The following is a 27901-nucleotide window of genomic DNA, read 5'->3' as shown; positions in this document are numbered from 1 at the left end:
TGAACCAGTGGGGGAGCGGTCGGAAGTGGGGATTTCTGTGGCTGGGAGCACTTCCTGCTATGGGGTGTCCATCTGATGGATGAATCAGAGAAAGACTCAGGCCCTCCTGAAAGCAGATCAGCAGGCAGGAAGGGAAATGGGCTGGTAGTCAGCGCTCTGTCCTGCTCATAGGATGCCAGGTGGTGAGGCTGCCTCGTTTTATTCATCAGACCGCAGCTAATTTATTGCCATAGCCCAGCCATGTGCTCTGCATTTTCACTGCCTGAATTTTCACTTAAAAACGCAGTACTTTGTGAAGCCTCCCACTCCTGTGGCTGTTTCCTGGAATCCAGCCACTGCTGGAGCACTGCTCTCTCTACCTTCCTATGGAAACAAGAATTAGAAGGTCTGTATCTGATCTCTCTTATCTCCCCCATGATGACCAGCACAGCTCTTCCATAAAGAGATGGATTGGGGAGGTCACAGAGCATGGGGGAGATAAAGCAGAGAGATAGAAATTGCTAGACCACATGGTGGACTGTGCTGAGATGGCCATGAAGGAAGGAAGGAACAGGACCCCTCTGGAGGGGGGAGGGAGCGTGACCAGTGCAAGGATTAGGGGGCTTCGTGGAGGAGGCTGAATCAGTGCTGGATCCCGAGGGGAGGTGGCATCTGAGAGGCAGTAGGATTTGGGCAGGAGGAGAAGGAGGAAAAAGAAACCAGGTGGAGGCACCATGGGAGCAAAGAGCCCTGAGATGGACTGTGTGGGACAGCCCTGGGTACCAGGAAGTGGGGCTGCCCAGCCAGGAGCAGAGGAAGCATGGGCCACGGGGTTAGGAAGGGAACGGAAAACAGTATCAACGTGCGCTTACAGCTGCGTGTGCCGACTCGCTTGCTGGCTTGTCTCTAGGTGTTCAGGCCTAGGTGGCCCACCAGCCCCAAATCACTTCAAGCCTAAAAGTTCAGGGCCAGAATGCTTGAAATATACTAGCTTCACAGAAATGACTAAAAGCACGCGCGCGTGCACACACACACACACAATCCTTTAGGAACTCAGTGGTCACGGCAGCCAGGTTGAAGAGCAAAGGCGTGCCATGCACGTGGCTGATGGCATGTGGACACGTGGCACAGGAAAGCCCTGCAGTGCAGAGCATGAGTCTGTTACTCTCTGCTGGTCACCATTCGAGGACACAGACCACTGGGCTTTTTGGGGCTGAGCCATCCTGATCACTGAGTTCCTCCCTGAATGCAGCCAGCAACAGCCACTCCTGTTGTTTCCCTCGTTCTGATCTTGGGATGGAGGCGAGCCGTGGTTATCACCCTCATGCTGCAGACAAGGCACCTGAAGCCCAGAGAAGAAGAGGGACCCAGCTAACACAAGTCCCCCAGAGCCTGCTGGCTCTAAGATGGGAAGCCCATCTACCCCCAGAGGCAGATGTCAGTGGCTGCAGGACAGCCCACGACTGCTAGGCCTGCTCACCCCTGGGGCCTCTGGTGGTGGCGGGGGGGGGGTGAGGGGGGTGCGGGTGAGGGGTAGTGGCAAGGGAGGTACTGTCCTGAAAACTTTATTTCTGGGGAGCTGGTGGCAGCAGCCAGTTGGACCTTTGGGATGTCCTGTTTCACAGGGGCCTTGGCAAGGAGGGCAGGTGGGGGCTGAGGATGTGCAGTCTTCAAGCTGGAAACAAACCCTGTCTTGCTGGCTGCCTGCAGGCTGCATTTTGGGCCACAGAGGATCTGACAAAGATGAAGAAATGGGGTAGCTCAGACTTGGGGGAGTCTGTGGACCTGCCCCAAGAGGATTGCTGCCCAGACTCCTCAGATGGAGACCCTGACTCCAAGCCACCTCTAGCCAAGCCCCACATCTTCTCCACGGCCAAGAGCCGCACCCGGCTCTTCGGGAAGGGTGACTCGGAGGATTCTTCTCCTATGGATTGCTCTTATGAGGAAGGAGAGCTGGCCCCCTGCCCCATCATTACAGTCAGCACTGTTCTTATTCAGAGGCCTGGGGATGGCCCCACCTGTGCCAGGTAAGTTTGCATCTGGAGCTCCCTTCCCTGCCCGGAGCCCAACTGTCTCTGCTGGCAGCAGCTCCCATGGTGGAGATCCAGCTTCTGAGCAAAAGGTCACAGAGCCGTGAAACTGGGCAGCAAGCATTCAGAGGTGGTCTGGTCCAGCGTCTGCATTCCTAAGACCTCATGGGACACATGGTCACTGATGCTGGCTTATATGCTCATCTCAGCTGTGGCTGATATCTAGGTTCCTTGCCTGGAATGCTCACAAGCCCCAAACCCTTAGACTTTAAGTCTAAAAGCTTCAGGCCATGAGGCTTTCAGACAGAGAGTACAAAACAGCTCCAGTGAGGAGCTCACCAGCCCTCCTGCATCCTTCAAGGCAGGGCAGGGAGGGCACACAGGCTAGCTGACTTCTGGGGCAGTGGGAGGACACTTTTTCACTTAGCAGGGACCACCCAAACCCTGTCTCCAGTGACCTACAGGGTACTGCCTCCTGGGCCCCAGCTCCTAAGCAGCCAGAGAAGTTGCTGGTCTGGGCATAGAGGAGGTGGCAGTGGCAGAGACTTTCTAGATGGCACCTACAGACAGGGTGGGGACAGAATGGGGACACGTGTGGCCCACTCTTCCTGTTATGTTGGTTTCCTGGATGGTCACATAGACCGAGGGGTGGCTTTTGCGTGTTGTGTTTTTTCCCCTTTTGGTTTGCCTCAGGATTTAGTCATGTTCTTTTGACCAGCTCTGAAGGCCTCGGGGCTCAGGGGAGACCAGGGTATGAGACGAGGGTGTTTCGGTCCCCAGTCAGCTGTCCCAGGACTCGGTCACTGCTGGCGCCGAGAAGCCCCTGAAGCTCTATGATCGCCGGCGGATCTTTGAAGCTGTTGCTCAGAATAACTGCCAGGAGCTGGAGAGCCTGCTACTCTTCCTGCAGAGGAGCAAGAAACATCTCACGGACAGCGAGTTCAAAGGTGGCCCCAAGACAGCTGGGTTCCCGGGGTGCTGGGGTGGGGGCCCGCCCTGGCCCGCTCTGACCTCACTTTGTCTCTCAGACCCCGAGACGGGGAAGACCTGTCTGCTGAAGGCCATGCTCAACCTGCACGACGGGCAGAACACCACCATCCCCCTGCTCCTGGAGATCGCCCGGCAGACGGACAGCCTGAAGGAGTTCGTCAACGCCAGCTACACGGACAGCTACTACAAGGGTGCGGAGGGCGGCAGGGCCGGGCGTGCCGCAGCCCACAGCACACCTGCAGCCAACAGGGCACGGTCCTACCTGGGGCCTCCTTAGGCCTCTGAGCTCTTTACTCCCTGTCCCAGCCACCGTGTTGGTGTCTCCTGGTTCTGGATGGGGGGTAGGGGAGGGGGAGGCCCTGCCTCCCCATGTGCGGGCTTGGTTTCTCCTGGTTCTGATGGTCCCTGCTTCCCCCACCTGCCATCTCTTCTCTTGGCCCTGGAAGGTCCCTGTATTACCCCTGCTGACTTGGTGGTCCCTGTCCCTTGATAGAACAGCCTCTGGCCTCTTTCTCTGCTACTGTTCCTTGCCCCCTGGCAATTCTGACTTCTCTAGCTTCCAGTCTGGTATCCCCATTCCCAGGGGTCTCTACTCCTGCCTCAGGAGCTCTGGCCTGGCCTCCTACAGGGAGGGCCGTGTGGGCGCTTTCTGCCCAGGAAGCCCTGCAGGACAATGATCACAAAGCCGATGGCGCACATCCTCCACAGGCCAGACGGCGCTGCACATTGCCATCGAGAGGCGGAACATGGCGTTGGTGACCCTCCTGGTGGAGAATGGAGCAGACGTCCAGGCTGCAGCCAATGGGGACTTCTTTAAGAAAACCAAAGGGCGGCCTGGCTTCTACTTTGGTAGGGAGATCATGTAGCAGACACTTGGCTTTTTCACTTTTGCTAAGGGGAGGTTTGGGGCAAAGATAGAGGGGGTTGGAAGCCTGGTGGTTCAGGGACGAGCCCAGTCTCCTGCCCAAGCCCATCGCGGGCCCTTTGTTGGCTGCAGGTGAGCTGCCTCTCTCCCTGGCTGCATGCACCAACCAGCTGGCCATCGTGAAGTTCCTGCTGCAGAACTCCTGGCAGCCAGCAGACATCAGCGCCAGGGACTCCGTGGGCAACACCGTGCTGCACGCACTGGTGGAAGTGGCTGACAACACGGCTGACAACACCAAGTTTGTGACGAGCATGTACAACGAGATTCTGATCCTGGGGGCCAAGCTGCACCCCACGCTGAAGCTGGAGGAGCTCACCAACAAGAAGGGGCTCACGCCGCTGGCCCTGGCTGCTGGGAGCGGGAAGATTGGGGTAGGAGAGGGGGCTTCGGCCTGAGCTGGAGGTGTCACTCAGTGAGGGTGTTGTGGGAGAGGACACCTGCCCCACTGTGTGTGCCTGGCAGGGCTCTGATTCTGTCACACCAGCCTGCATGGCTGCTAGAATAAGTGAGAGGAGTTGTGAGCAGCTAGGCAGAACCCGGTATGGAGCTGTGGCCATTTCTGATTTCCAATTCTGCATAAGACCAGCAGGACACAAGGGTGTGGGAAGTGTTGGGGCCTGGGGATTGTTGGGTTCCGTGAGACGGAGAAAAGGGAGAGAGAGAGACCCAAGCCAGGTGCTATTTCAGCCAAAAGCTTTATTCCACTAATGTGGAGGGGAGACTGAGCCAGATCGGTTCCCCCGAACAAAGGAACACAGGAGTTTATAAGCCTTTGAGGGTTCTGGCGGAGTAATGTGCCATGTCAAAATCAGTGGTACGCAAGGTCATGCAGCCCTCGTAGTCTGCTAACACCTGGTCGGTTAGGGCATAGGTTTCGGATTAGTGTCTGTTCTGATATCAATGCAAAGTGCTCCAGCCTGAAGCCGGCCACCGCAGCCCACGAGACATTCCTCTGATGGTCATGGTCACGTGTCCCCCTTCCCAGGAGAGGGATTTCGCTGCTTGGTTCCCAGAGCTGAAAAGGGAAAGGGGGGGAAGGGGGGAAAGTTGCTCAGCCTGGCTGTGTGGATGTTAAGCCAGACATGAGGCCTAGTAGGGATGGGGGTGGGTTGGGACTAGGGTGAAACAGAAAAAGAAGCTGTTGGTGTTTTTCATGGCAGGAAAGATTTTTGGGTCACAGAGAGGGTCCTAAGAGGACAGCTGAGGTAGGGCAGTCCCAAACTAAATCAACAGCCTGTGGATGATGGCAGGGGGAGGCAATGGTGGGGTTGGGGCTGCTGGGCATTGAAGGGGAGGGGGCTTCTCAGTACCAGGGTTTCTGGAAGCTTAGCTTTGCTCATAGTGAGCCTATTAGAAGGAGGAGCCTGGCTTTAGGACCTTGGTTTTGTTTTTTGAATTTTATTTATTTCCTTCTGGCTTGAGGTTTTCTAGAATGGCCCACCTCTGTCCTTCACCATGGGATGGTAGTGGTAGGGCCTAGGGGTGATGGGCCCAATGCAGCTACAGCTGGAATCAGAGGCCGCGGGAAGGTTGGTCTTGACGGTGGTCGGGAGGGGTTGGGGGCTCGCCTGGGGCGTGGGTGACATCTCCCACTGGGCTGGGAAGTAGAGTTGTTCTCTGAGCAGAGCTGGTGGCCCATGTGGGATACAGCCTGCAGCTGGGCCCCGGGCTGGCATCTAACAGGCTCTTGCACCCTGGTGGCAGGTCTTGGCCTATATTCTGCAGAGGGAGATCCAGGAGCCCGAGTGCAGGCACCTGTCCCGGAAGTTCACCGAGTGGGCCTACGGGCCCGTACACTCCTCGCTGTACGACCTGTCCTGCATTGACACTTGTGAGAGGAACTCGGTGCTGGAGGTGATCGCCTACAGCAGCAGTGAGACCCCTGTGAGTGGCCAGGGCTGGTCCTCTGCACCCCAGCCCCACCCCTGGTCCCACTGCACGGTGAAAACCCACTGCCCGGAGCCCATGCCCTGCAGCCTCAGCTCCCCATCCATTCCTTCTGAATGTCTTCCTCAGCATCCAAACAATATTATTTATATTCCCACAAAAATGGAAATCTTTCAGAAGTACATAGATAAAAATAACCCTCTTTTTATACCATATGAAAATGTGTAGTTTCATTTTGTGTACATAAAAGAGATCGTACTATACATAATGTAGAACAACCAGGTTTTTCTCTTACTGGCATGTCCTGTAGATAGTTTTATATCAGTCCATATGGGTCTGCCCCATTAAAAAAAATTGCACAGTAGAGGTGGGGAGTGAGTGGCCATAGAAGGACATTCAAGTTATTTCCAGCTTTTTGCTACTGTAGTACTGCAGGCCACTTGGCCTGGGTTTGAGAATTTTTCAATGAAGGTTATTTGGAATTGCATTTGGTAAATCAAAAAGTATGTTCACTTAATATTTTAACAGCTACTGAATCAATGTACATGTCCACCTCCAGTGGATACATAACTACCCTATCTTTGCCAACCTGAATATTACCAACCTTTTCTTTTTAAAACTAGTTTAAATCCATGGAGCCCAAAATGCTATTTCATTGATGTCTTAATTCTCACTTTTTTTTTTGGCGACTAGCCAGTATGTGGATCCGAACCCTTGACCTTGGTGTCACAACACCCCACTCTAACCAATTGAGCTATCTGGCCCGCCATTCATTTTCTCGATTACTGTGAACTTAAACATGTTTTCATATGTTTATCAACCTTTCATACTTCTTTGCTGGGTTTCCTATCTATTATCCTTTGCCATTTATTCTGCTGGACTGTTTACCTCATCCTTCTTGGTTTGTAGATATTCTCGATACAGAATGAATTCACCCTTTCTTTATTGCATGTGTTGCAAATATTTTATTTTCTCCCAGTCTGTATCTTGCCTTTCAACTTTATTTATAGTTTCATTTGCTTATAAAAGGTTTTCATTTTGATAATTGGTTAGCCTTTTTCTTTTATTTTTTTCTGTGATGTGTGTCTTAGGAGAGCCTTTTGCCCTTTAAGATTACCCACATAGCCTTCCATATTTTCCTTAAGCTCCTTTGTAGGTTTCTTATGTTGGGCACTTTACCTAGAATTTATTTTTGTGTAAGTGTGAGGTAGGTATATTACTTATTTTGCCTCCAAATGAAGGTCTCAATGCTACTTATGAATAGTCCATCCTGCCACCACTGCTTTGAAAGGCCATCTTACCTGTCCCTTCTTTCTAAGGTGCTACTCTGAGCTCCTAAGGCAGACTTAGGGGCTGGAATCTATGCTGTTGGCAGTGAGGGGCTGCCACAATACCTCACAGGTCAGAGGTTGTATTTACAGGAGCAGAGTCCAGGGGAGCCGGAGGCCTGGCTTGTTCTGCCTGTCAGCCCCCTCCTGGGCTGCTGTGCTGAATCTCAGTCTCTGAGTAAATCCTGGATGCAAGTGTTCCTGGGTTGTGGTCCGGATAGGAAATGGCCCCCCAAAGGACTGAGGTGTTTGACTTGAAGAAGAGAAGGCTCTAGGGCCACAACTGACATCTTCATGTGCCCAAGGACTCTCAGAGGCTGGGAGTGTGGACTTGTCCTGGGCCACTAAGGCAGAGAAGACCAACTTTACTCCAAAGAATATCTCTCCCCTACAATTAGCACTTCTCCATAGGCTTCTGGAGGCAGCAGAGAGCTTCCCAAAGGTATTCAAGAAGACCCTGAACAGGGGCCTCACTGGGGGAGCTCAAGTGTGGAGTGTGGCCCGAGAGAGGCTGGGGTGATCTGATTTTGGTTCATCCATCCTAGGGATAGTTGAACTTCAACAAAGATCTCCTGGATATGAGGCTTTTGCCCCAGAGCATACTTGTGATATGGTATCCAGGCACTGGGCCCACCCACTGCAGGAGAGGCCCCCAGGTTTCCATCACATCTCATGCACAGATGATTGCCACCCCTGTCTGAATCAGGGCTGGACATGTGAGAAATGAGGAATCCAGAGGCTCCTTCCTGCCTGCCCCCAGCCCTTCTCTGAGTGGCCTCGTGTCAGGCTCTGCCTGTGCCAGCTTCTTCCCGTTATTGTGGGAATAAGAAGGATATAGGCTCTCGGGAGTGAGTTATTAGAGGTAATGGGCATACAATGTTGGGCAACACTGTGGGCCCTTTAAGCGAGCCCTTAGGGTTTGTCCAAGTTCATGCCCATTTACTGTACCCACGGGGACACTGAGGCTGATGGCTAGATCACACAGCCAGCCATTGCAGAGCTGCCCCCTGGTTCAGCCCTCCCGCGACCTTCGGCTGCTCCCTGGGCTAAAGCGTTGTGTCAGTCTACGGCCATACCACCCTGAACACGCCCGATCTCGTCTAAAGCGTTGTGTCCCCGGATGGTGCATGGGTGTGAGGAGCACCATGGGCTGGTGCAAGGGGGGGTCCTGCTGGGAGGAGTCTCACTTCTCTTTTGCTCCCCTTAGAATCGCCACGACATGCTTCTGGTGGAGCCGCTGAACCGACTCCTGCAGGACAAGTGGGACAGACTTGTCAAGCGCATTTTCTACTTCAACTTCTTCGTCTACTGCTTGTATATGATCATCTTCACCACGGCAGCCTACTACAGGCCTGTGGATGGCTTGGTGCGCAGCCAGAGCTTAGCTTTGGCAGGGGACAGGGGGCTGTAGACTTTCCCATAAGACCTCCCCCAGGCCCAGGCCCTGCCCTGGAATCCTTTCTGGCTCACTGGAGAGGTGGGAGGATCTCCCGGAAAGCCTTATTTCCCTGTGATCAGTCTTCCCCCTCTCAGGCTGCCTGGGTGCCCTGTCCCCTTTCCTGTTCTCTGCCCCTCTCCTTTAGCCTTGTGGTCCTAGGAGCTGAGTTTGTGGTCAGTGAGGTCCCTGATTGCAAAGGAGGAGTACTCGGTTAGAAGGGATGCAGGAAGGACAGCTCAGGGAGCAGCTCACCCCTGGCCTGGGTGTCCACAGGGACATGGGATGGTGTAAGCTCCGAACCCATTGCCATCCAGCTTGCCTGCCCTCTTGTGGTCACTCGCTGACCCACTGTCCATTCCCTGCACTTATACTTTTGAGCACTTTCATGCCAGGTCTTGGGCCATTCATCAAATCAGCTTAAGACCAGACTCTTTTCTCTAGCAGAATTCATGGACTCCATTGAGTTTCTGAATTGAGTCCTTCTCACTCAATTACCAGGGTGCTTAACTCATGCCATTATTTCCAGGGCTCCTTGTTTGCAAATTTGGCTTAAAAGCTCAACTTCATAGTTAGGTGAAACCTGATTTCTATCCACTCGTTAAGGTCATCTAATGACTTCATTTGAAGAGAAAAGAGAAATGTGCTAATAAGAGAAGCTAGTGAACTAGTGCTTCCAAGACATCGATGGTAACTTACTCTAGAAAACAGTGGCTGAAACACATGGACTATACCCATAGGTGTGTGGGGGACAGTCTTTCCTGCCATCATCTGTGGGAACCCTGACACTCCTTGGAAACCAGGTGCTCACCATGGGCTGTGGGAGAGCAGGATTCATGGGGCATTGGGTTTCTAAGTGCACCTCCACCTATCCCATCCCCCTGCTTCCAGCCAAGCAGGGAGCTCCAGGCAGGGACATTGCCTGGGAGAGAGCACTGCACTGTAAGGATGCTCTGCTTGGCTCCTGGAGGCTGCCACTTTGGAGAATCAGGTCCCACAGAGGGCCTGGGTCTTAATCGCACGGTTTGGCACCTGGTAAATATTTGTTGAATGAATGAATGGGTGAATGAGTGAGTGAATGGGGTCCCCAACCTCTCTGCATCTTGCAGCCTCCCTTTAAGCTGAAGAACACCGTTGGAGACTATTTCCGAGTCGCTGGAGAGATTCTGTCTGTGGCAGGGGGAGTCTACTTTTTTTTCCGAGGGGTAAGCATTCCTTCCCACACTGAGTTTCCATCATCACCAAAACAAAAAGCAGAAAGAATCACTCACTGTTCACTCACATTTTGTTAATCGAACCCTCACCGGCCCTGCTTGAGGAGCTGAGAAATGCACAGGGGAAGATGGGAGCTCATCAGGCATTCTTGGCTGGGGGATGGGGGGTCTGCCCAGTGCATCCCCACAGGTCCAGGGTGTCCCCACGGGCACACAGCAGTCAAGCTTGAGAATAGACAGGGCTCTCCACAGTGAGCTTTCCCTCTGAATGTAATGTTTAATTACAGAATTAGGGTGGAAGCTTCTCAAGTGACAGGATCATGACTGGTAGTTGTTGAATTAACCAAAAGTCTGTTAAAGCTCAGGACAATGAAGGAAACCTACGTGTATACTGGTACCATTTTATATTTTTAAATTTTAAATGTTTTAAATTTATTTTTTTCATTGTACATGTTTACAGGGTACAATTTGTTGTTTCAAGACATGCACATAGTGTATAATGACTTAATCAGAATAGTTAGCCTATCTATCACCTAAACACTTATCACTTCTTTGTGGTTGTAACATTCAAGATCCTCTTTTCTGGCTATCTTGAAATAGACAATACAGTATTATTAGCTGTTGTCACCCTAGGGCACCAGAGCTTTTTCTTCCTATTTACTTGTAACTTTGTAACTTTGTACCAACATTTTCCCACCCTCTCCCTTTCCCTATCTCTGGTAACCACTATTCTACTTTCTTTTTTTTTTTTTTTTTTTAAAGATGACTGGTAAGGGGATCTCAACCCTTGGCTTGGTGTTGTCAGCACCACGCTCAGCCAGTGAGCCAACCGGCCATCCCTATATAGGATCCGAACCCGTGGCCTTGGTGTTATCAGCACTGCACTCTTCCGAGTGAGCCACAGGCCGGCCCCTCACTATTCTACTTTCTATTTCTCTTTTTTTTCTCTCTTTTAAATTTATTTTTCTTAATTGACCCATGATAATTGTATACATTTATGGAGTGCAATATGATATTTGGGAACATTCATAGTGTGTGCAATGATCACATCTGCGTGCTTAGTATATCCATCACCTCAAACATTTGTCACTTTGTGTTGGGGACATTCAACATCATCTCAACTAGCTACTCAAAGATACGCAGTACTTTGTTGACTGTGGTCTCCCTATATTACTTTAGAACACTAGATCCCATTCTTCCTATTTCTCTAGTATTTTGTATTCACTGACTGGAACCATTTTATTTTAACTGAAAACTCTTACATGCACATTGCTTGGCCATTCTAATGTAGGAGCATTCTTTTCTCTGAATGTGGAACCACTGTTTGGAATTTTGCATTACCTGTTTTCCAAAAACCATATCTATAACGTGTGGTTTATGATTCTCGTTTCAGCTTCTTTACAGAAGTGAGAACTTAGATGTGTACAAAGAGATCTGAATGTGGAATTGGAGATAATTGTGATTTTTAGCCCCCCAATCTTTTTGGTCTAAGCTACATCCAATTTTTGTGTGTGTGTGACTCATCTTTATGGAGTCTTTCAAAATCATTGGACTTTGTCTCCACAGAAACAACTGTCTTTCTTTTCACACTCATAGTTACATTATAATAAAGTACAAAGCCACAGTAGCAAGTGAAGCTGTCATAAAAGCCCTCTTGGCAAACACAAAGTTAACCTGTGGGAGGGAGCAGAAGTGTGTGGGTGTCCTGAGAGGACCTCCCAGGCGCCAGTGGTTAATCTGGTAAGTGAGCCCGGTGGAGGCTGGTGAAAATAACTTTTGCTCTAGAGCTTACTTAAAGAAAATTAAGGAAAAACAACAGTTAGCCTATCATTCAGTCACAGCAATCGATAACACTTTGGTGATTCTCCTTCCTGTCTTTTTTCTAGGTGTAGTTGTAACTGCTCTCTGTATTTTTAAAAATCTGTCCTGACCACATCATATAACATTACCCCTGTAACCTGACCGGTGCTGTCCAGTCTTTTCTGAATCTCTCTTTCATGCACTGCAGTGTCCAAACATGGTGCCATTTAGGAAGCATTCTGGGTGCTTGCCATTCAGCCACATCTAAAATTTCCTGGGATCTTACTCTGATTGTTTACCTGCAGATCCAATATTTCCTGCAGAGGCGGCCCTCAATGAAGACCTTGTTTGTGGACAGCTACAGCGAGATGCTTTTGTGAGTGACACTTTGACTCTTGTGCCTCTTTTGGTGACAGCAATCAGTTCGTTCTCATTATGTCACTTATGCTGGGCCCAGCACGTAGTAGGACCTCAGTAGTCATGTTGAAGGAATGGTGGAGGCACTCAGTAGGTACTTTTTGGGTGATGACTACTGAGGACCACTCTGGGCCGGACATGTACTGGGTGCTGGGGTTTGATAAACTGTGCCGTGGGCTCATGTGACTTCTAGTCTGAGTCAGGTGTATGCTTGTTCACTTTTTCCATCCATTTGTCTATCCATCTGCCATTCACTGGGTTGGCACCGTAATACTGAGATGAAATAGACACGGTTCCTGCCTTCGAGGAATTTCCGGTCTTTAGGGCAGGGTTTCTGCACCTCAGCACTATTGACATTTTGGATTGGGTAATTCTCAGTTGTGTGTGGGGGGTGCTGTCCTGTGCATTGTAGAATATTTAGCAGTATCACTGGCCTCTACCCACGAGGTGCCAGTAGTGCTACCCCGTGCCCTGGTCACGACAATCAAAAATGTCTCCTGATATTGCCAATGGCCCCCACTTTGGTGTGGGGTGGGTGGGTGCCAGAATCACTCCTGCTTGAGAAACTCCTGCTTAAGGAGAAGACAGATAAGCAAAACCAGTTATAGAACAATGCGTGTGTCACAGGGAGCCCCTTCCTTCATAAAATCACCTGGAACCTCCACACCCCAGCACGCCCAGGGGACTTTCGGATAGGGAGAGGCCAGTCTGCTGGGGTCTCCACTCCTGGCCTCTATTCTGATCCCTGTGATTCCCTCATTCCCGGGGCCTCTCACTTCATTCCTGGCAAGAGCGATGATTTGATTTCTAATCCCATTGCAGCCGGCTTGTCTCTAGGGCTCACAAGCTCCGTCCTTTACCCCTACTCTTGAGATTCCTATACTTAACCCCAAAGGGCAAACTCAGGGGGCAGGGTCTATAGGGTTAGCACAACATGAATTTGCCTAAGAGAAGCAGTGTTTTCCTACATAGTGTTATTCCAATAAACTCAAATAACCAAATGTAGGAGTTTCTTGTCCCCACCCTTCCCATTCCCTGCGATCCCCCTTCCTAGGACACTTGCCATTCTTTCAGCTCTTTCCTCTGACACTTACACATCTGTAGATGAGGTTTAGCATCTCTGTACTGCCTTCACTTCTGCTTCCCCTTCTCCATCCTTCCTATGTAGCTATGTCATAATTTTTTGTTTTCATAGTACTCAGTATTTACATTCTTATGCTGCTGCAAACATGTTGCACAGTGGAGCTTCACAACATTCTGTATTATTTCTTTTCGTTTTTTTGTTTCTTCAAAAGTTCATAATTGCCTTTTGTTTCACTTGTTGAGTTTTCTTGCACTTACTGCTAATTCTTCCCAAACCTCCCAAAGCCTCTCAGGACAATTTCCCTCAAAACCAGTCACATGACTTACGTGATCAGATCTCCCCCCACCCCCTGCTTTTTTTTTTCTTGAGGGATTTCCGGCTGGAGCCCTGTCTCCTCTTTCTTACTGGGCTAGTTGTTCTGCAGGCCTGCTGCTTAGCTGCCAGCCTGTGAATTGTCACTGCTCCCCCCCCACGTTAGAGTTCCTGTCTCTTTCTTATATCTTCCTGTTTTTTGGCTTTTTTTCCCCTGTTTTATTTGAGTGCATCCTTCAATATTTTCATCTGGTGAAAAAGATGGTATCATGGTACAGGGCACGGCGAGGACAGTTTTCAGTGTAGCTGAATCCTGAGTCCCATTTCTCCCTTGTGCACAGGCGTCATGCCTTCACTAACACCTTGGGGATCCCTATCACTTCTCTCCTGACGTGGACCTCTTATTTGTTGAACCCTGTGTCTTCCTCTTTCTTGATTGACTTCCTTGTTTGGGGGAAGACATATTGAACCAAAGTGAAAAGGCACATGGTAGGAAAAGGGATGTAAAATTTCTTTAAAATATTGCACGTCTGAAAATATCTCTATTATATCATCACCTTTGGTTGATAATTTGGTTGGGCATAAAATTCTTTGAAAAACTCCAAGACATTTCTCCATTGTTTCCTTGGTTCCAGTATTTTAGATAAAACCATTCTGATTTTGGATCCTCTTTTAAGATCTGCTTTGGTTTTCCTCTTTGTAAATGTAAAGTATCTTCTTTTTGTCCCTAGTGTTCTGAAACTTAATGATGTATTTTTATGTGTTTTTTGGGGGGGGCGAGTGGCTTGCTGGTATGGGGATCCAAACTCTTGCCCTTGGTGTTGTAAGGGTGTTATAACACCACACTCTAAACAACTGATGAATTGGCCAGCCCTGTGTGAGTTTGTTTTTATTCCAATGTTCTTAGCATTTAGTGATCTCTTTTAATCTGGAAATTTATGTTCTTTAGTTTCGGAAAATTTTCTCCAATTATTTCTTTATCTCTCTTCTGGAACTCCTATGATTTGTATATTGAACATCTTGAAATAGCCCTGAACTAGTTTTCTTTTATTTCCTTACTTGTTCTGTCTCTTGATATTTGACTTTACTTTCTGAGAGGTTCAAATTAGGTCCAACCTCTCTACTGAGTTTATACTTTTTGATGTCATGTTTTTAATTTATAAGTGCTGTTTTAAAAATTCTCTGTATTCCTTATTTATAGCACTTTATTCTTGTTTCATGGATTCAATTGTCTTCTTTTGTCTCTGTGAGGCTATGACAATCGTTTTTGAAAGTTTCTCTTCTTTTTGTATAGTTTTTCTTTTCTCCAACTTGTTTCCCATTTTTTTTCTCTTTTATGTTAGACACTGTCCTCAGAATATCTGTAAATCCTTGATGTCTGCTGTGATTAAGAATGGGGGCCTGAACAGCTGGTTGGAAGCTCTTGATATGTATATGGGGCTGATCCACTTTGATCTTCACTGCAGGCTGATATCTGGATAAAGCATTTATTGGAGAATTCCCGGAGTCAGTCTATTTGAGTCTTTCTTCTTGGGTTTTTCAGATTTCATAGGGAGCATTTTCTCATTCTTCTGCTTGGGGGGAAGAAGTCTGGCTGGCAGTTTTCTGAGAACTGAGTGGGCTTTCTGTGATCTGCATTGTATAAAATCACACGATCTCTCTGTTTTTAGTAAAACACCAATGCTGTCACTGGTGCTGGATGAACCTGGGTCCAAATACCCTCTGTTTTATCTTCTTCAGAGACAAAACCTCCACTCTTCCTTATTTTAGACCCCTCTTCACCTTCCTTCCAAGAGTCTCTAAGTCTTTCAAAGCTCTTTGATTAAAAGGGTTGGTTCCCAGCTTTCCTCACTGCTGGCTTCGGATTTGGCTTTCTTAGGTCTGCTAAGTCCCTTTCCATTTTGTGCTTTTCAGCTCTCAAAATTCACATGTGGGGACCCCATTTGTTGCCAGAGACAACCCTTTACCTATTTCAACTGGTGTCAGTTCTCATTTTGGCTCGGGGTTCTGCAGATGCTGAGGATGGTTTTTCTTTGCAGCAGAATTAGAATTAGCTCATCCAGTTGATGAGCCAGTTTATAGGTATCAATTTTCAGTAGATTCACATCAGCACAGTGGTGGCTTTTTGCTGGGCTGTCTCACACAAATGCGAGGTGAGGTGGTCAGTGTGATCTACAGTGCAAATGCGGCTAGGGGACTTTCTGGAGGAGGCCGTGATGAACAAGGAGACCTGGGATGAATAAGTTAAGAAGGGACCATTGAGCAGACCCTGTTGTAAGGTCATCCAGATGTCCTCCGCCCTGTCCAGGGTACACTTGGATACCCCTTGCTGGACTAAAGAGCTGAGGGACATTTTCCCTGGCTCTGCTCCTCAGTTTGAGGGTGTGACCAGCAGACCCTACCTGTGGTTGTTCAGGAGAGCATGGCTTGCCCATCCTCACAGGCCTAGGGCTGCTAGATTATCTGTTGTCCTGTGAGGCTCTTATTCCTGGGGACTGAGCAGGAAGGTTGTTGGGGCTACAGTATTGTTTCTCAGTCTTTTTCCTAATTGCCCCCCCATGAAGTTTTAATAACACAAATATAAGGTATATCTGTGTATGAACTATATTTATGTCTGTGCTCTATACACATGAAGAGAATACGATTTTGCACTCCTCCAACTAATTTTTGCCTCTTGGGGGCAGCATTGCTCCCCCTGAGAATGCATGGGCTAATGGAAATGGGACAGCCCTGTCCTCGCTCTCACCCTGGCCTGCGGTCTGGGCCTCAGAGGAGATGCCCATGCAGCCTGAGGTCTTTTGTCTGTGGGGGTGCCAGCCCTCCCAGGTGCCTCTGGACAGAGCTTCCTGCCTCTCCACCCTCAGCTTTTTGCAGTCACTCTTCATGCTGGGAACCGTGGTGCTGTACTTCACCCACCGCAAGGAGTACGTGGCTTCCATGGTGTTCTCCCTGGCCTTGGGCTGGACCAACATGCTCTATTACACTCGCGGCTTCCAGCAGATGGGCATCTATGCCGTCATGATCGAGAAGGTGGGTGTCCTGTGCCCATGTGGGTTCCCCACAGAGCCCTGTTTACCTGAGGTGTGTGAGGCACTGTCGCCCAAACTCCTTCCATCCTCTCTGTATTGTTTGGGGAGGTGCTGGTGTAGCTCCCAACCCATTCCCAAGGATCAAGCAATCTGGCCTGGATCCAGGTGTGGGGGCTTCCCTGAAACCTGACCCCTCTTCATACCAGGTCCCCTCTCTCCCGATCAAAACCTGGGTGGAAGTTTGGATGATTTTCCCATGACATCTGAGCTGAAAACCACCAAACCAGACCCTCCTGCATGTTCTCCAATTCTCCAGTTCTACCTGGGCTCAAGATTAACCCCACCCTCGTGCAGTCCTGGCTCTCCCCTTGGCTTCTCCCTGGGCCTGGACTTGGCTCTGCTAAGCCTGATCTCTCCTGCAGATGATCCTGAGAGACCTGTGTCGTTTCATGTTTGTCTACCTCGTTTTCTTGTTCGGGTTTTCCACAGGTAATGGGCTTGGTCAGGGCTGGTAGGAGGGCAGGCTTCTGCTCACCTTCACTTCCTGATGACTCTGCGAGGGGCTGGGTGAGGGGGAGCCGCCTGGGGTAGACAGGTGTGCGGCTGCAAGGGACAGAGTGGATGGACAAAGCATGCACCGAAATGAGCCCGAGAGCCTGGAAATATGATTCACAAAATGTTTTGAGTGATTTTTGAGGTAGGAAGTGCTGTTCGCCTGTGGTATAGCTGCATTTTGGCTCTATTTTTCTTTTGACTTTTTACTTTGACATTATTTCAGACTTAAAGAAAATTACCAAAATAGCACAAACTTCTCCGTACTCTTTACCCAGATTCCCCAAATTTTACCACGTTTTTTATCACTCTCTCCCTGCACACACGCATACACACGTACGCGTGGGTGCGCACACCCCACACTTAAAGAAAACAGTAAGTTGCAGACGTGATCAACCCTTTAGCACTAAGTAAGAACATTCTTTTACATAAACACAGTACAATTATCAAAATCAAGAAAGTAATAGTGATATATGCTATCAGCTAATCTCTCACCCTTCTTCAAATCTCACCAATTGTCCTAATGACGTCTTTTATAGGAAATGAAAATCCCAGATTATGCATTACATTCTGTTGTCATGCTTCTTTCCTTTCCTTTAATCTGGAGCAGTTCCTCAGTCTTTTGTGACCTTAGCATTTTAATGAGTAAATGCCAGTCGTTTTGTACAATGTCTCTTAATTTGGGTATGTCTGAGATTTCCTTAGGATTAGATTCAGGTGTGCATTTCAGTGCACTATATCCGGAGTTACATGATGTCTGTCCCATGCTGAATAGATTTAGCATTCATTGATGATTCTTACCTGAGTCACTTAATCCTGTAACAGTTGCCAAATGATGATTGTCTAGCTCCATCGTTCCTTGTAGGTTTGTTAGCTGGCATTCTGCTGTCAGGAAGAGCTTTCCATCCCCCGCTATTGGTTATTTATTTACATCAGGATGGCCTCATAGATTCTTCCCCCACCCTTATAGCTTCTCACTTTGTTCAATGGGTTATGTTCCTTACCATTATCATTTATTTTGATGCTCAAACGGTCTGAGATTTGGTCATTGGGAGCCCCTTCAAGCTGATTCCTGTGCCCTTTTGACAAATGCACGTCACATTTTGAGCACAGGGCTCTGCTTTGATCCTCATCCAAGTCCTGCTGTTACATGGTTCACATGGTGCACTCTCCCCTGCCCCCATCCTGCAGTTTGTTTTGGAATCTCTGGGAGGGATGGGCAGCTGAGACTAGGAGGGAACTGAGAGGTGTAGGCTCTGGCACTTGGATCTGAAGACCCTGTCTATCAGTAACCACAGGAAGGAATTAGGACAAAGGAGGTTAGTGGATACTGCTATGCAGTAACCACGGTGCAGGACTGCTATAGAAGCTTTCAGGCTCCAGACTTCACTACCCAAAGAGAATGTGGGAAGAGGCCGTTCTGCTCTGAGCAGCTCAACACTCATGGTTCTGGAATGTACCTTTAAGGGACACAGGTAGACAGGGCTGGACTGACAAAGTGTGTGTGGAGCCAGAGCTGACTTGTAAGGTTAAGCAGGTCATGCATTGCACAAAGTTGGCTGTATTCACATGGTATATATAAATTTGTATATTTACTTTAACATTTTAATAGCAGATGACAATAACGTTCTTATAAAAAACCAGTATATTATGACAATTTTCTGATAGTTTTGAAGAAAGGGTGCTTTTTAAAAAAAATTCACAGAAAGCTCCTGCATGGTTAAGGAGTATTCCTGCTGCAGACCCATCCTGGGATAGGAGGGTGTATGTCAGGGGACCTGGAATCTTGGCTTCCATCCAGATGCACCCCTCCCTTCCCATGCCCTGCAGCGGTGGTGACACTGATTGAAGATGGGAAGAACAATTCCATGCCCGTGGAGTCCACGTCGCACAGGTGGCGGGGACCCGGCTGCAGGCCGCCCGACAGCTCCTACAACACCCTGTACTCCACGTGTCTGGAGCTGTTCAAGTTCACCATTGGCATGGGTGACCTGGAGTTCACTGAGAACTATGACTTCAAGGCTGTCTTCATCATCCTGTTACTGGCATATGTGATTCTCACCTACATCCTCCTGCTCAACATGCTCATCGCCCTCATGGGCGAGACTGTCAACAAGATCGCACAGGAGAGCAAGAACATCTGGAAGCTGCAGGTGGGTTGGTTGGTGGGGTGGGCAGCAAGGTGGGAGTTGGCCACTCTGCTACTTTACATAGCTGGGCACATGAGCCCCTGAAGGATTTGAGAAGGGGGCAGAAAACCCAGGCAGGCCCAGGGATCAAGCAGCAGCGTCTCCATCAGTTGACTTCCTTCCTGCAGGTTTCTCTGCAGAACATCCTGTGCACAGTGTCAGATTAGCTCAGTTGGTGTTCACAGGTGCTGAGTTTGGCCTTGGGCTGGGTGGCCCAAGAGGAAGAGACGGTGAACATGATGTTCACCTCAGAGGAACTTGGTTAGGTGGGCACTGGCGACTGGACCAGGGGTGGGGAAAGACAGCTAATATGGGGGCAGGACACTGACAGCTATCTTTCTGAGCCAGGTGGTCCACATCTGCCTCCCCAACTAGTAATAGTAAAGCATCGTTCTCATTAGGTAGCACTTACCCTATGCTAGGTACTGTTCTAAGTGTCTTACTTACCTGATAGCGTTTAATCCTCACAATAATCCTATGACGTGTATCCTATTACTGTCCCATTTTTGGATAAGGCACTGAGGCAGAGAGAAGTTGGGTGTCTGTGTTCAAGGCCACATAACTAGCAAGTAGCAGAACCTGGATTTAGCCCAGGCAGTCTCACTCTTGAAAGGCTCTGCTTTTAACCACTACGCTATGTTGCCCCCTTGTGAGCCCCTCTGGGAAGGGCCTGGGACTCTCCATATCACTCCAGGGGGTTCCCTGCCAGACCCAGCAGGCACCGGTAGTGCTCCTCCCATGGATTGTGCATCCTCCAGGCTGCGGAAGGGATCTAGTGTAGAGGGCACCAGAGGGCCAGCTGTGAGGCTGGGGCTGGGAGAGACCCTGGAGAGGTTGATTCTGGCTGCCAGCACTGGCAGTCAAGGTGGCACCTGGATGAGCCCTCTGCCCCTCCACCCTTTGTGTCTTCCTGCAGAGAGCCATCACCATCCTGGACACGGAGAAGAGCTTCCTCAAGTGCATGAGAAAGGCCTTCCGCTCAGGCAAGCTGCTGCAGGTGGGGTACACACCTGACGGCAAGGACGACTACAGGTGGTGTTTCAGGTAATGCCCAAGCAGGAATCAAACTTGGGGAGCTCTGGGCTCAGCTGTGGACACAGGGCAGCCACCTTAGATCTCAGCTTGTGGCAGCGGATGTTAAATACTGGAAAATTTGAGGTGTCCAGAAGTCAACTAGTGAGCAGGATCAGAACCAGGAATCCAAAATTGGAGGTCCCTGGGCCTCACGGTGTCGTCAAAAAAGCAGTCCCCTCTCTGTCCTCCCCCACCAGCTGTGATCTATGGGCTTCTTGGAATTGGCCTGTGTGGCCAAGTCCTCAGCCTGGGAGGCTGGGCATGGCTCTTAGGCTGCCACCTCTCTGTTCCCCCTGTCCCCGCGCTGTGCAGGGTAGATGAAGTGAACTGGACCACCTGGAATACCAACGTGGGCATCATCAATGAAGACCCAGGCAACTGTGAGGGTGTCAAGCGCACACTGAGCTTCTCCCTGCGGTCAGGCAGAGGTGAGGTGTGGGGGGCAGGTGCTGTGGCAAGGAAGGGCCTCCTTGGCTGGTGGCCTGATGTTGGGCAGGTGCAGCCTTGCAGGTGGGTCCCCCACTCCTTGCAAGCCTTCCTCATCCTCATAGAACCTGGATGGGGTAACATCTGCCAAAGTCAGCCCCCCCCCCCACACACTCCATCTCAGGCACTCTTGCATGCCTTCGCATGCCTGTGCGGTGGACTGCTCGTGTGCTCATGTGAGAGCCCGTGTGGCTGCTGCGCCAGCACTCCGGCCAGGCACCTATCCTCAGTGCCCAGAGGAAGAGCCAGGCCCACATCCAGCCACCTAAGACGGCCAGCTCATGTGGCTGCCCCGCCTCCTCACCCTGTCCCTCACTACGGGTGTGTGTGTGCTCAGCTCCATGAGGCTCTGTAGGGACACACACAGGTCCATGTGAACACTTCCTTCTCAGGGGAGGGTGAGAAGGGTAAAGGTGACACCTAGAGCAGAAAAATCCTGGGGAAAATTTACTACCAGAAAGAAAGTCACTTAACACTTAATGGCAAACATTTAACAATAAATATTAAAGGTCTAATCGAGGACATTTACTTATAAATGAAGCAAAAATTGTTTATAGTGAACAAATTTTGAGTTATAATTAGAACCCTGTCCTAATTCCTTGTTTTTTAAAAAATTGAAGTAAAATATATATCACGTAAAGTTTACTATTTTAACCATTTTAAGTGTATAATTCAATAGCATTAATTACATTCACATTGTGCTGTCACCATCACCACTATCTACTTCCAGAAGTTTTTCAACATCCCAAACAGTTAACTCTGTACGTGTTAAGCAATAACTCTCCATTCACTGTTCCCCCCAGCCCCTGGAAACTTCCATCCTACTTTCTGTCTCTATGAATTTACCTATTCTAGGTACCTCTTATCAGTGGAGTCATATAATATCTGTCTTTTTGTGTCTGGTTGAACAATATTCCATCGTATGCATAAACCACATTTTGTTTATCCACTCATCTGTTGATTGGCAATTGAGCTATTTCTACCTTTTTGGCTATTGTGAATAGTGCTATGAACATTGGTATATAAGATTCTGCTTGATTCTCTGCTTTCAATAATTTTGGGTGTATGTCTAGAATAGAATTGCTGGATCATAAGGTAATTCTATGTTGAACTTTTTGAAGAACTGCCAAACTGTTTTCCAAAGCACTGTATCATTTTACGTTCCCACCAGCAATGCATGAGAGTTCTAGTTTCTCCATATTTTTACCAACACCTCTATTTTTTCATTTTTTAAATTTTTTTATTATAGGCATCCTTGTGGGTTCGAAGTGTTATCTCATTGTAGTTTTGGTTTGCATTTCCCTAATGACTAGTGATGTTGAGCAACTCATTTTTCATTTGTAGATATTCTTTGAAGAAATGCCTATTTAAGCCCTTTGCCCATTTTTGAATTTGGTTGTTTGTTTTTTGTAGTTGTATTGTAGGAGTTCCTTATATATTCTGAATATTATTCCTTTATCAGATATATGATTTACAAATATTTTCTCCCACTCTGTGGGTTGTCTTTTCACTCTCTCGATAGAGTCCCTTGATGCACAAATGTTTTTAATTTTGATGAAGTCGAATTTATCTAAATTTTTTCTTTTGTTGCCTGTTGCTTTGGTGTCACAATCAAGAAATTATTGCCAAATTCAGTGTTGTGAAGATTTTCCCCTGTGTTTTCTTCTGTGTTTAGCTCCCTAGCACTTTAGCATTGCTTTTTTCTTGATTTGGCATTTGCTTGGTTACTGTAAACCTTGGACGGTTTTCCAGAGTTGTGACAATATTGGTTCTACATTTCTCCTTGTTTTTTTGATGCTTTTGTGGCTAGATGGGTATTGGGAGCTACCTACTTTGCCATTTTGCCGATGTCACTCTTGAACTAATTCTTAAAATGAATGAAGAATAAATCAAATGTTGATAGGGTTTTTTTTTTTGGCAGGAAGGGGGAAGGGGCATTATTTTCCAGATCACCTTGCCTGATAGCATGATACTGCATCTTCTGTATTTGATATTGCTTCATGGAGAAGATCGTTTTTTAATATTTCATAAACTTAAAAAAAATCAACCTTATTGAAATATAATTTACATATAAAATGCACATATTTAAAACTTACAGTTTTATAAGTTTTGTCAGCTGTACAAACTCAGACAACCAACACCTCACTCAAGATATAGAACATTTTCCACCATGCCAGAAAGTACTCTTATGTCACTTTGTACTCAATTTTATCTTCCCCTTCCCAGGTGACTACTTATATAATTTCTATTATTATAGATTTGTTTTGTATCAGCTTGTGTTTACCTGGAAATGTCTATTTCATCTTTAGGTATGTTTTACTTGGTCTAGAATGCCAGGTTAACTTTTTAAAAATTTCAATACTTTACCTGTGTTTCTCTCTTATCTTCTGGCCTTTGTTGTTTCTGATGAGTTCTCATCAGAATGTAATGTCGTTTTTTCTCTCTGGCTGCTTTAAAAAAAAATTCTTTTTATTTTTGGTTTTCAGCAGTTTGACTAAGGCGTGTGTAGGTATGATTTTCTTCATTTTTAGCATGGTTGGGGTTTGTGGAGATTCTTGGATCTGTACATCAATATGTTTAATTAAATTTGGGAAACTATATACATACACACACACACACACACACACACACACACACATATGTATAGCTGTATTCTTCCTATCTTCTTATTTTGGGACTCCAATTACATGTATGTTAGACCATTCAATATTGTCCCACAGGTCTCTGAGGCTTTGCTCATTTTTTCTCAATTTTTTCCTCTCTGTTTCTCAAATTTGATAATTTCTTTTGATCTGTCCTCAAATTCACTGACCCAGTCCTCAGCCATCTCCAAATTGCTATTAAGCCCTTCTAGTGAGTTTAACATTTCAGGTATTGTGCTTTTTGGTTTTAGAATTTCTATTTTTTTTTGTTTGTTTGTTTGTTTGGCCAGCTCCATGGTTCTTTTTTATAGTTGTCATTTTTCTGCTGAGATTCCATAGCTATTTCTTCATTAAGACCATATTTTCCTTTAGTTCTTCAAGCATACTTTGAACATAATAGCTGCTTTAAATTCTCTGACTGCTAAACCCAACATCTGGTCCTTATTAGGGTCAGTTTTTATTGACTGCTGTTTTTCTTGACTATGGGTCACATTTTCCTATTTCTTTGCATGTCTAATATTTTAAAACTGCATACTGGACATTGTAGATAATATACTGTAGAGACTATGGAATCTGTTACCTCCCTTATGAAGGCTATTAAATTTTTGTTCAGTTGCTAAATCACCTTGAACTTGTGTAGGCTTAGTTTTGAACTCTGTTATGACAGATCTGTGGAAATCCCAAGGTACTTTCCAAGCCCATTACACTTGTGGGACTCAACCTCCAAATTCTCTTTCCACTGAGGATCTTGTTAGGGCTTGGATTTAGGTTTTATTAGGGTGGGTCTTCAGTAGGCCTTCTTTAGGGCATGGTCCTTACTCCTAAATGAGGCCTTTTTGGTATCTTAGCTTGATCCTCAGAGCATTTAAAGAGGTCTCTTCACTGGCTGGGCTGGACCTCTGTTATCCTCCCAGTACTACGCAATCTTTAACATCTCTATCTCACTTTCAATCCCATAGCAGCCACTCTCTAGTAAGTTTCCTGAAGTCTCACCATGAACAAATATAACCCAGGTCTCAGCCAAGAACTTGTGGACAACCTGCCCACCCCAAAGACTTCTGGGCCTCTACCCCACAATTACTTCTTTCTCTTTTCCTGTGCTCTGCTCCACAGATTCTAGCTACTTCGGCTGTCCAAGACTTTGATTTCTTCCTCTTCAGCTCAGAGGCAATTCCATGCTTTACTTGGACTGCAGTTCACTGCACTGTAGATGGAGAACTTGTTCCTAAGCAGAAAGCCAGGGTGATCATAGGGCTCACTTTGTAAATTTCACTTCTCTCAGGGATTGTAGTTTTTCATTGCCTGTTGTCCTATGCCTAAAAACATTTTTTTTAATTGGTGGCTGTCCAGTATAGGGACCAAAACCTGGACCTTGTTGTTTTTAGCAACATGCTCTAACCACCTGAACTAACTGGCCAGCTCTGCCTAAAAACATTAGCTGCATGTATTTTGCCCACTTTTATGGTTGTTGACAGCAGAATGGTTAGGCTGGTACTTGATACCCCATTCTAGCTGGAAGTAGAAATCTATTTTACCAAAAGTCTCATTTTGGAAAACTACTCCTGCACTTCCTTAGCTTTCCAGTAGTCCTCCTGCAATACTGTGATTTGTTCCTATGAGTCTAATTGAAAGCACTCCCTATGTCATGTCATTATACTTATTGATTATCTCTTCTTCAATTGTTAACTGGTCAAACTTTGCTGGAGAGCTATTTGAAGATGGCTTTGCATGTGATTTGAGCAGTTTTCTAATATCACTAATTGATTTCATGAAATCCCACATCTTTTACAAGATTTGCTGTTTCACTTTGCAGTTGATTTGCATTATGTTTGCATGACATTGCTGGCTGTTTACAGCACTGCACACTTACTATGATATTAAAGACATTGGCCCAGTGACAGGGACACACACATCCATGTGAAATGGGGCAGGGATGGGGGATGGGTGGGGTTCCTTGATTTCACACCTGTAATTAATTATTAAATATTTCCTGAGGGTTTTGCTTCCCTGCCCAACTTTGTAACTGTAGAAACTCTAGTAATGAATAGTCACATAATTCAGATAACAAGGACCTCTCCTCACCAAACAGCGTGTGTGATTGGGAGGGGTGAGAGAATGCATGGGAGATGGGCCAGGGAAGAAAAGTGGTGAGTAGAGGAGCTAGCGGGAGCATTGGAACTGCAGCAAGTGGGCACTGGGAATCCCATGCCTCCTTTCAGGGCCCTGGAACTGGGTCTAAGCCATGCAGTCCCCGAGGCTGGATGTCACGACCACCCAGCCAACCCACAGATGGTATCCCAGTGAGCACTTGGCCCATCTCTCTATGGAGCTCTCCTGCTTCTATGCCGAGTTTCCTGAGGGATTCTCCTTTAACAGTTGGTATTTGGAATCAAACTGGGGTTGGGGGACAGGCCGGTGTCCCCAACCGGAGACAGTCATGATGGGACCAGCCTCTGGAATTCCTGATGCCTTTGAGCTGCGGACAGTGTTGGACACCAGCAGAGGGGCCTGGATCATGGCCTGAGGCTGGGAAGTGTGAGTTTAGGCTGGTTTTCCAGAGAGTTCAGACCCAAGGTGGCCAACCAGAGGGCTTGGCTAACTAGGACTCTGGCAAATGAAAGGAAAGCACACGTAGCTTTCCCTCTTGGCTGTCATTTCTCTGAGGTGGCTGGAGGCTAGAGGTGGCCATGGGGGCGACAATTGGGTCTTCCTCAGGAGCTTCGTGGGATTTTGGGCTGTACTTGAGGTCTCCACTTGGGGCCCAGTGTCACCATTCTTCCCTTGGCACTGTTCCCAAATGCCCTGGTGGGGTCTGGACTCCAAATCCTGATTCTTTGGCTGGTGCTCATCACACTGGAGCTGATCTCGTGTTGAGCAGCTCATGTGGCTGGCTCCAGTGTGCTCTGTGGAGACCTCCTGTCCCTCCCACTTGGGCAGGGAGGAAATGGAGCCGAGAGGAGCAAGCACTAGACTCTCATAGGGTTGCAAGCAAGTCAGGGTGGGCTGCAGGAAGAGAACATATAGATGAGGCTCTTTGAGCCGCTGAGGGGAGAGGAAATTGCACCAGTCCAGGTGTCTCAGGAAGCACCCTCCTGCCTGGATCTCCTTTAACCTGGAGATTTGTGAGGCCAACAAATAAATGTTTGTTTTGCTGCATCGAAAGTAGTAATGATGTTTTGCCCTTCAGTTTCAGGGAGAAACTGGAAGAACTTTGCCCTTGTTCCCCTTTTAAGAGACACCAGTACTCGAGATAGGCACCCTGCCCAGCCGGAGGAAGTTCACTTGAGGCAATTTGCAGGGTCCCTGAAGCCAGAGGATGCTGAGGTCTTCAAGGATTCTGCTGCTTCAGGGGAGAAGTGAGGGACCCCACGCAGGACGCGCTCAGTGCTGGGCCTTGGGATCCCCCGCTGCTACTGGGAACAGCGCTCTGACCACAGTCTGGCTGGGTACTTTCCCAAGACTGCAGTGGACAAGCTGTGGGAAGCACTGTCAGATGCACGGGAAGAGATCGCATCCGACCATCACTGTCCCCAAGTGAAGCTCTCAACAGGAAATGATCTGGCTTCCAAGTTTTTACTGACTTTATCAAACAGTGCAAATGGTAAATCTCTATTGGGACACGTTAGGCCTGTGTTTTCTTCCTTTTTATATCACTGGGGGTAAAAGTCAATGAAACCTAGAAAAACACCTTTGAGAACAAAAAACTGCCTTTGATGTAAAACGCCAAAGCCCCCTCCTCTCTGTATTGTGCTTAATCTCTCGCCTGCCTGCCCAGAGTGGTCTGGGGATGAGGACGTTTACTCCCCAGAGAAGGTGGGGGAGGCTGGTCCCATTCCCACCTCTGACAGAATCAGGTTGTTCCAGGAGTGACTTCATCCTGCCGCGTTTAATATCACAGTCTCAAATATATTAGCTCTATTGCAGTTCAGATAAAAGTACAGACCGCATCCCAAAGCCACATGGTGAGAATTTTTCAATGATCTTCCATTTGTAGTGACCACAGTCCTGCTCCCCTGCAGTGCTACGTTCTTCCATCCCCTTCCGTCCTGTCATCCACCAAATAAACATATATATACACATATATATCATGTCAAGTGTGATGTTTGTGCCAGTCATTGGGCTGGCAAGGATAATTGGCTCTGTGCGGTCTATGCACGTGTGTGTGTGCATGGGTGTGTGTGTGTGTGTGTGTGTGTGTGTGTGTATGTATGCACACTCACTACCCCATGTGGCTAGCAGCCTCTGGTCACTCTTTGGTTATTACTCATGGATAAGGGAACTCCTTCATACCCACACCTGCCATAGTGAGGAAACTATGGTTCATGGCCAGACCCGGCCTGCCACCTGTTCGTGTTAGTAAACTTTTATTGAAACCCAGCTGCACCCATTCACTTACATATTGTCTGTGGCTGCTTCCGCACTACAATGCAGAGTCGAGCAGTTGCAGAAGAGACCGAATAGTTCACAAAGCCTAAAGTATTTACTATCTGGCCTTTAACGTAAAAGTTTGCTGACCCTTCCTTTATGG

At 47.8% G+C, this 27901-nt stretch overlaps 1 protein-coding gene across 1 annotated transcript; it reads left to right on the top strand.

Annotated features, from left to right (window-relative positions):
* The first annotated feature begins 1722 nt into the window (after positions 1 to 1722).
* TRPV1 (transient receptor potential cation channel subfamily V member 1) lies at positions 1723 to 26733 on the top strand. The gene is given in 15 exon segments (XM_063110672.1): positions 1723 to 2010; positions 2794 to 2956; positions 3038 to 3190; positions 3708 to 3848; positions 3997 to 4295; positions 5629 to 5808; positions 8347 to 8505; positions 9684 to 9779; positions 11894 to 11964; positions 16266 to 16431; positions 16853 to 16919; positions 18813 to 19135; positions 20088 to 20215; positions 20558 to 20673; positions 26561 to 26733. Coding segments are annotated over 15 exon segments (2523 nt in total).
* The last annotated feature ends 1168 nt before the right edge of the window (positions 26734 to 27901 follow it).

This window comes from Cynocephalus volans, chromosome 10 (genome assembly GCF_027409185.1).
Source record: "Cynocephalus volans isolate mCynVol1 chromosome 10, mCynVol1.pri, whole genome shotgun sequence".
Lineage (NCBI taxonomy): Eukaryota > Metazoa > Chordata > Mammalia > Dermoptera > Cynocephalidae > Cynocephalus > Cynocephalus volans.
This window is presented reverse-complemented; position numbering and strand designations above follow the sequence as displayed.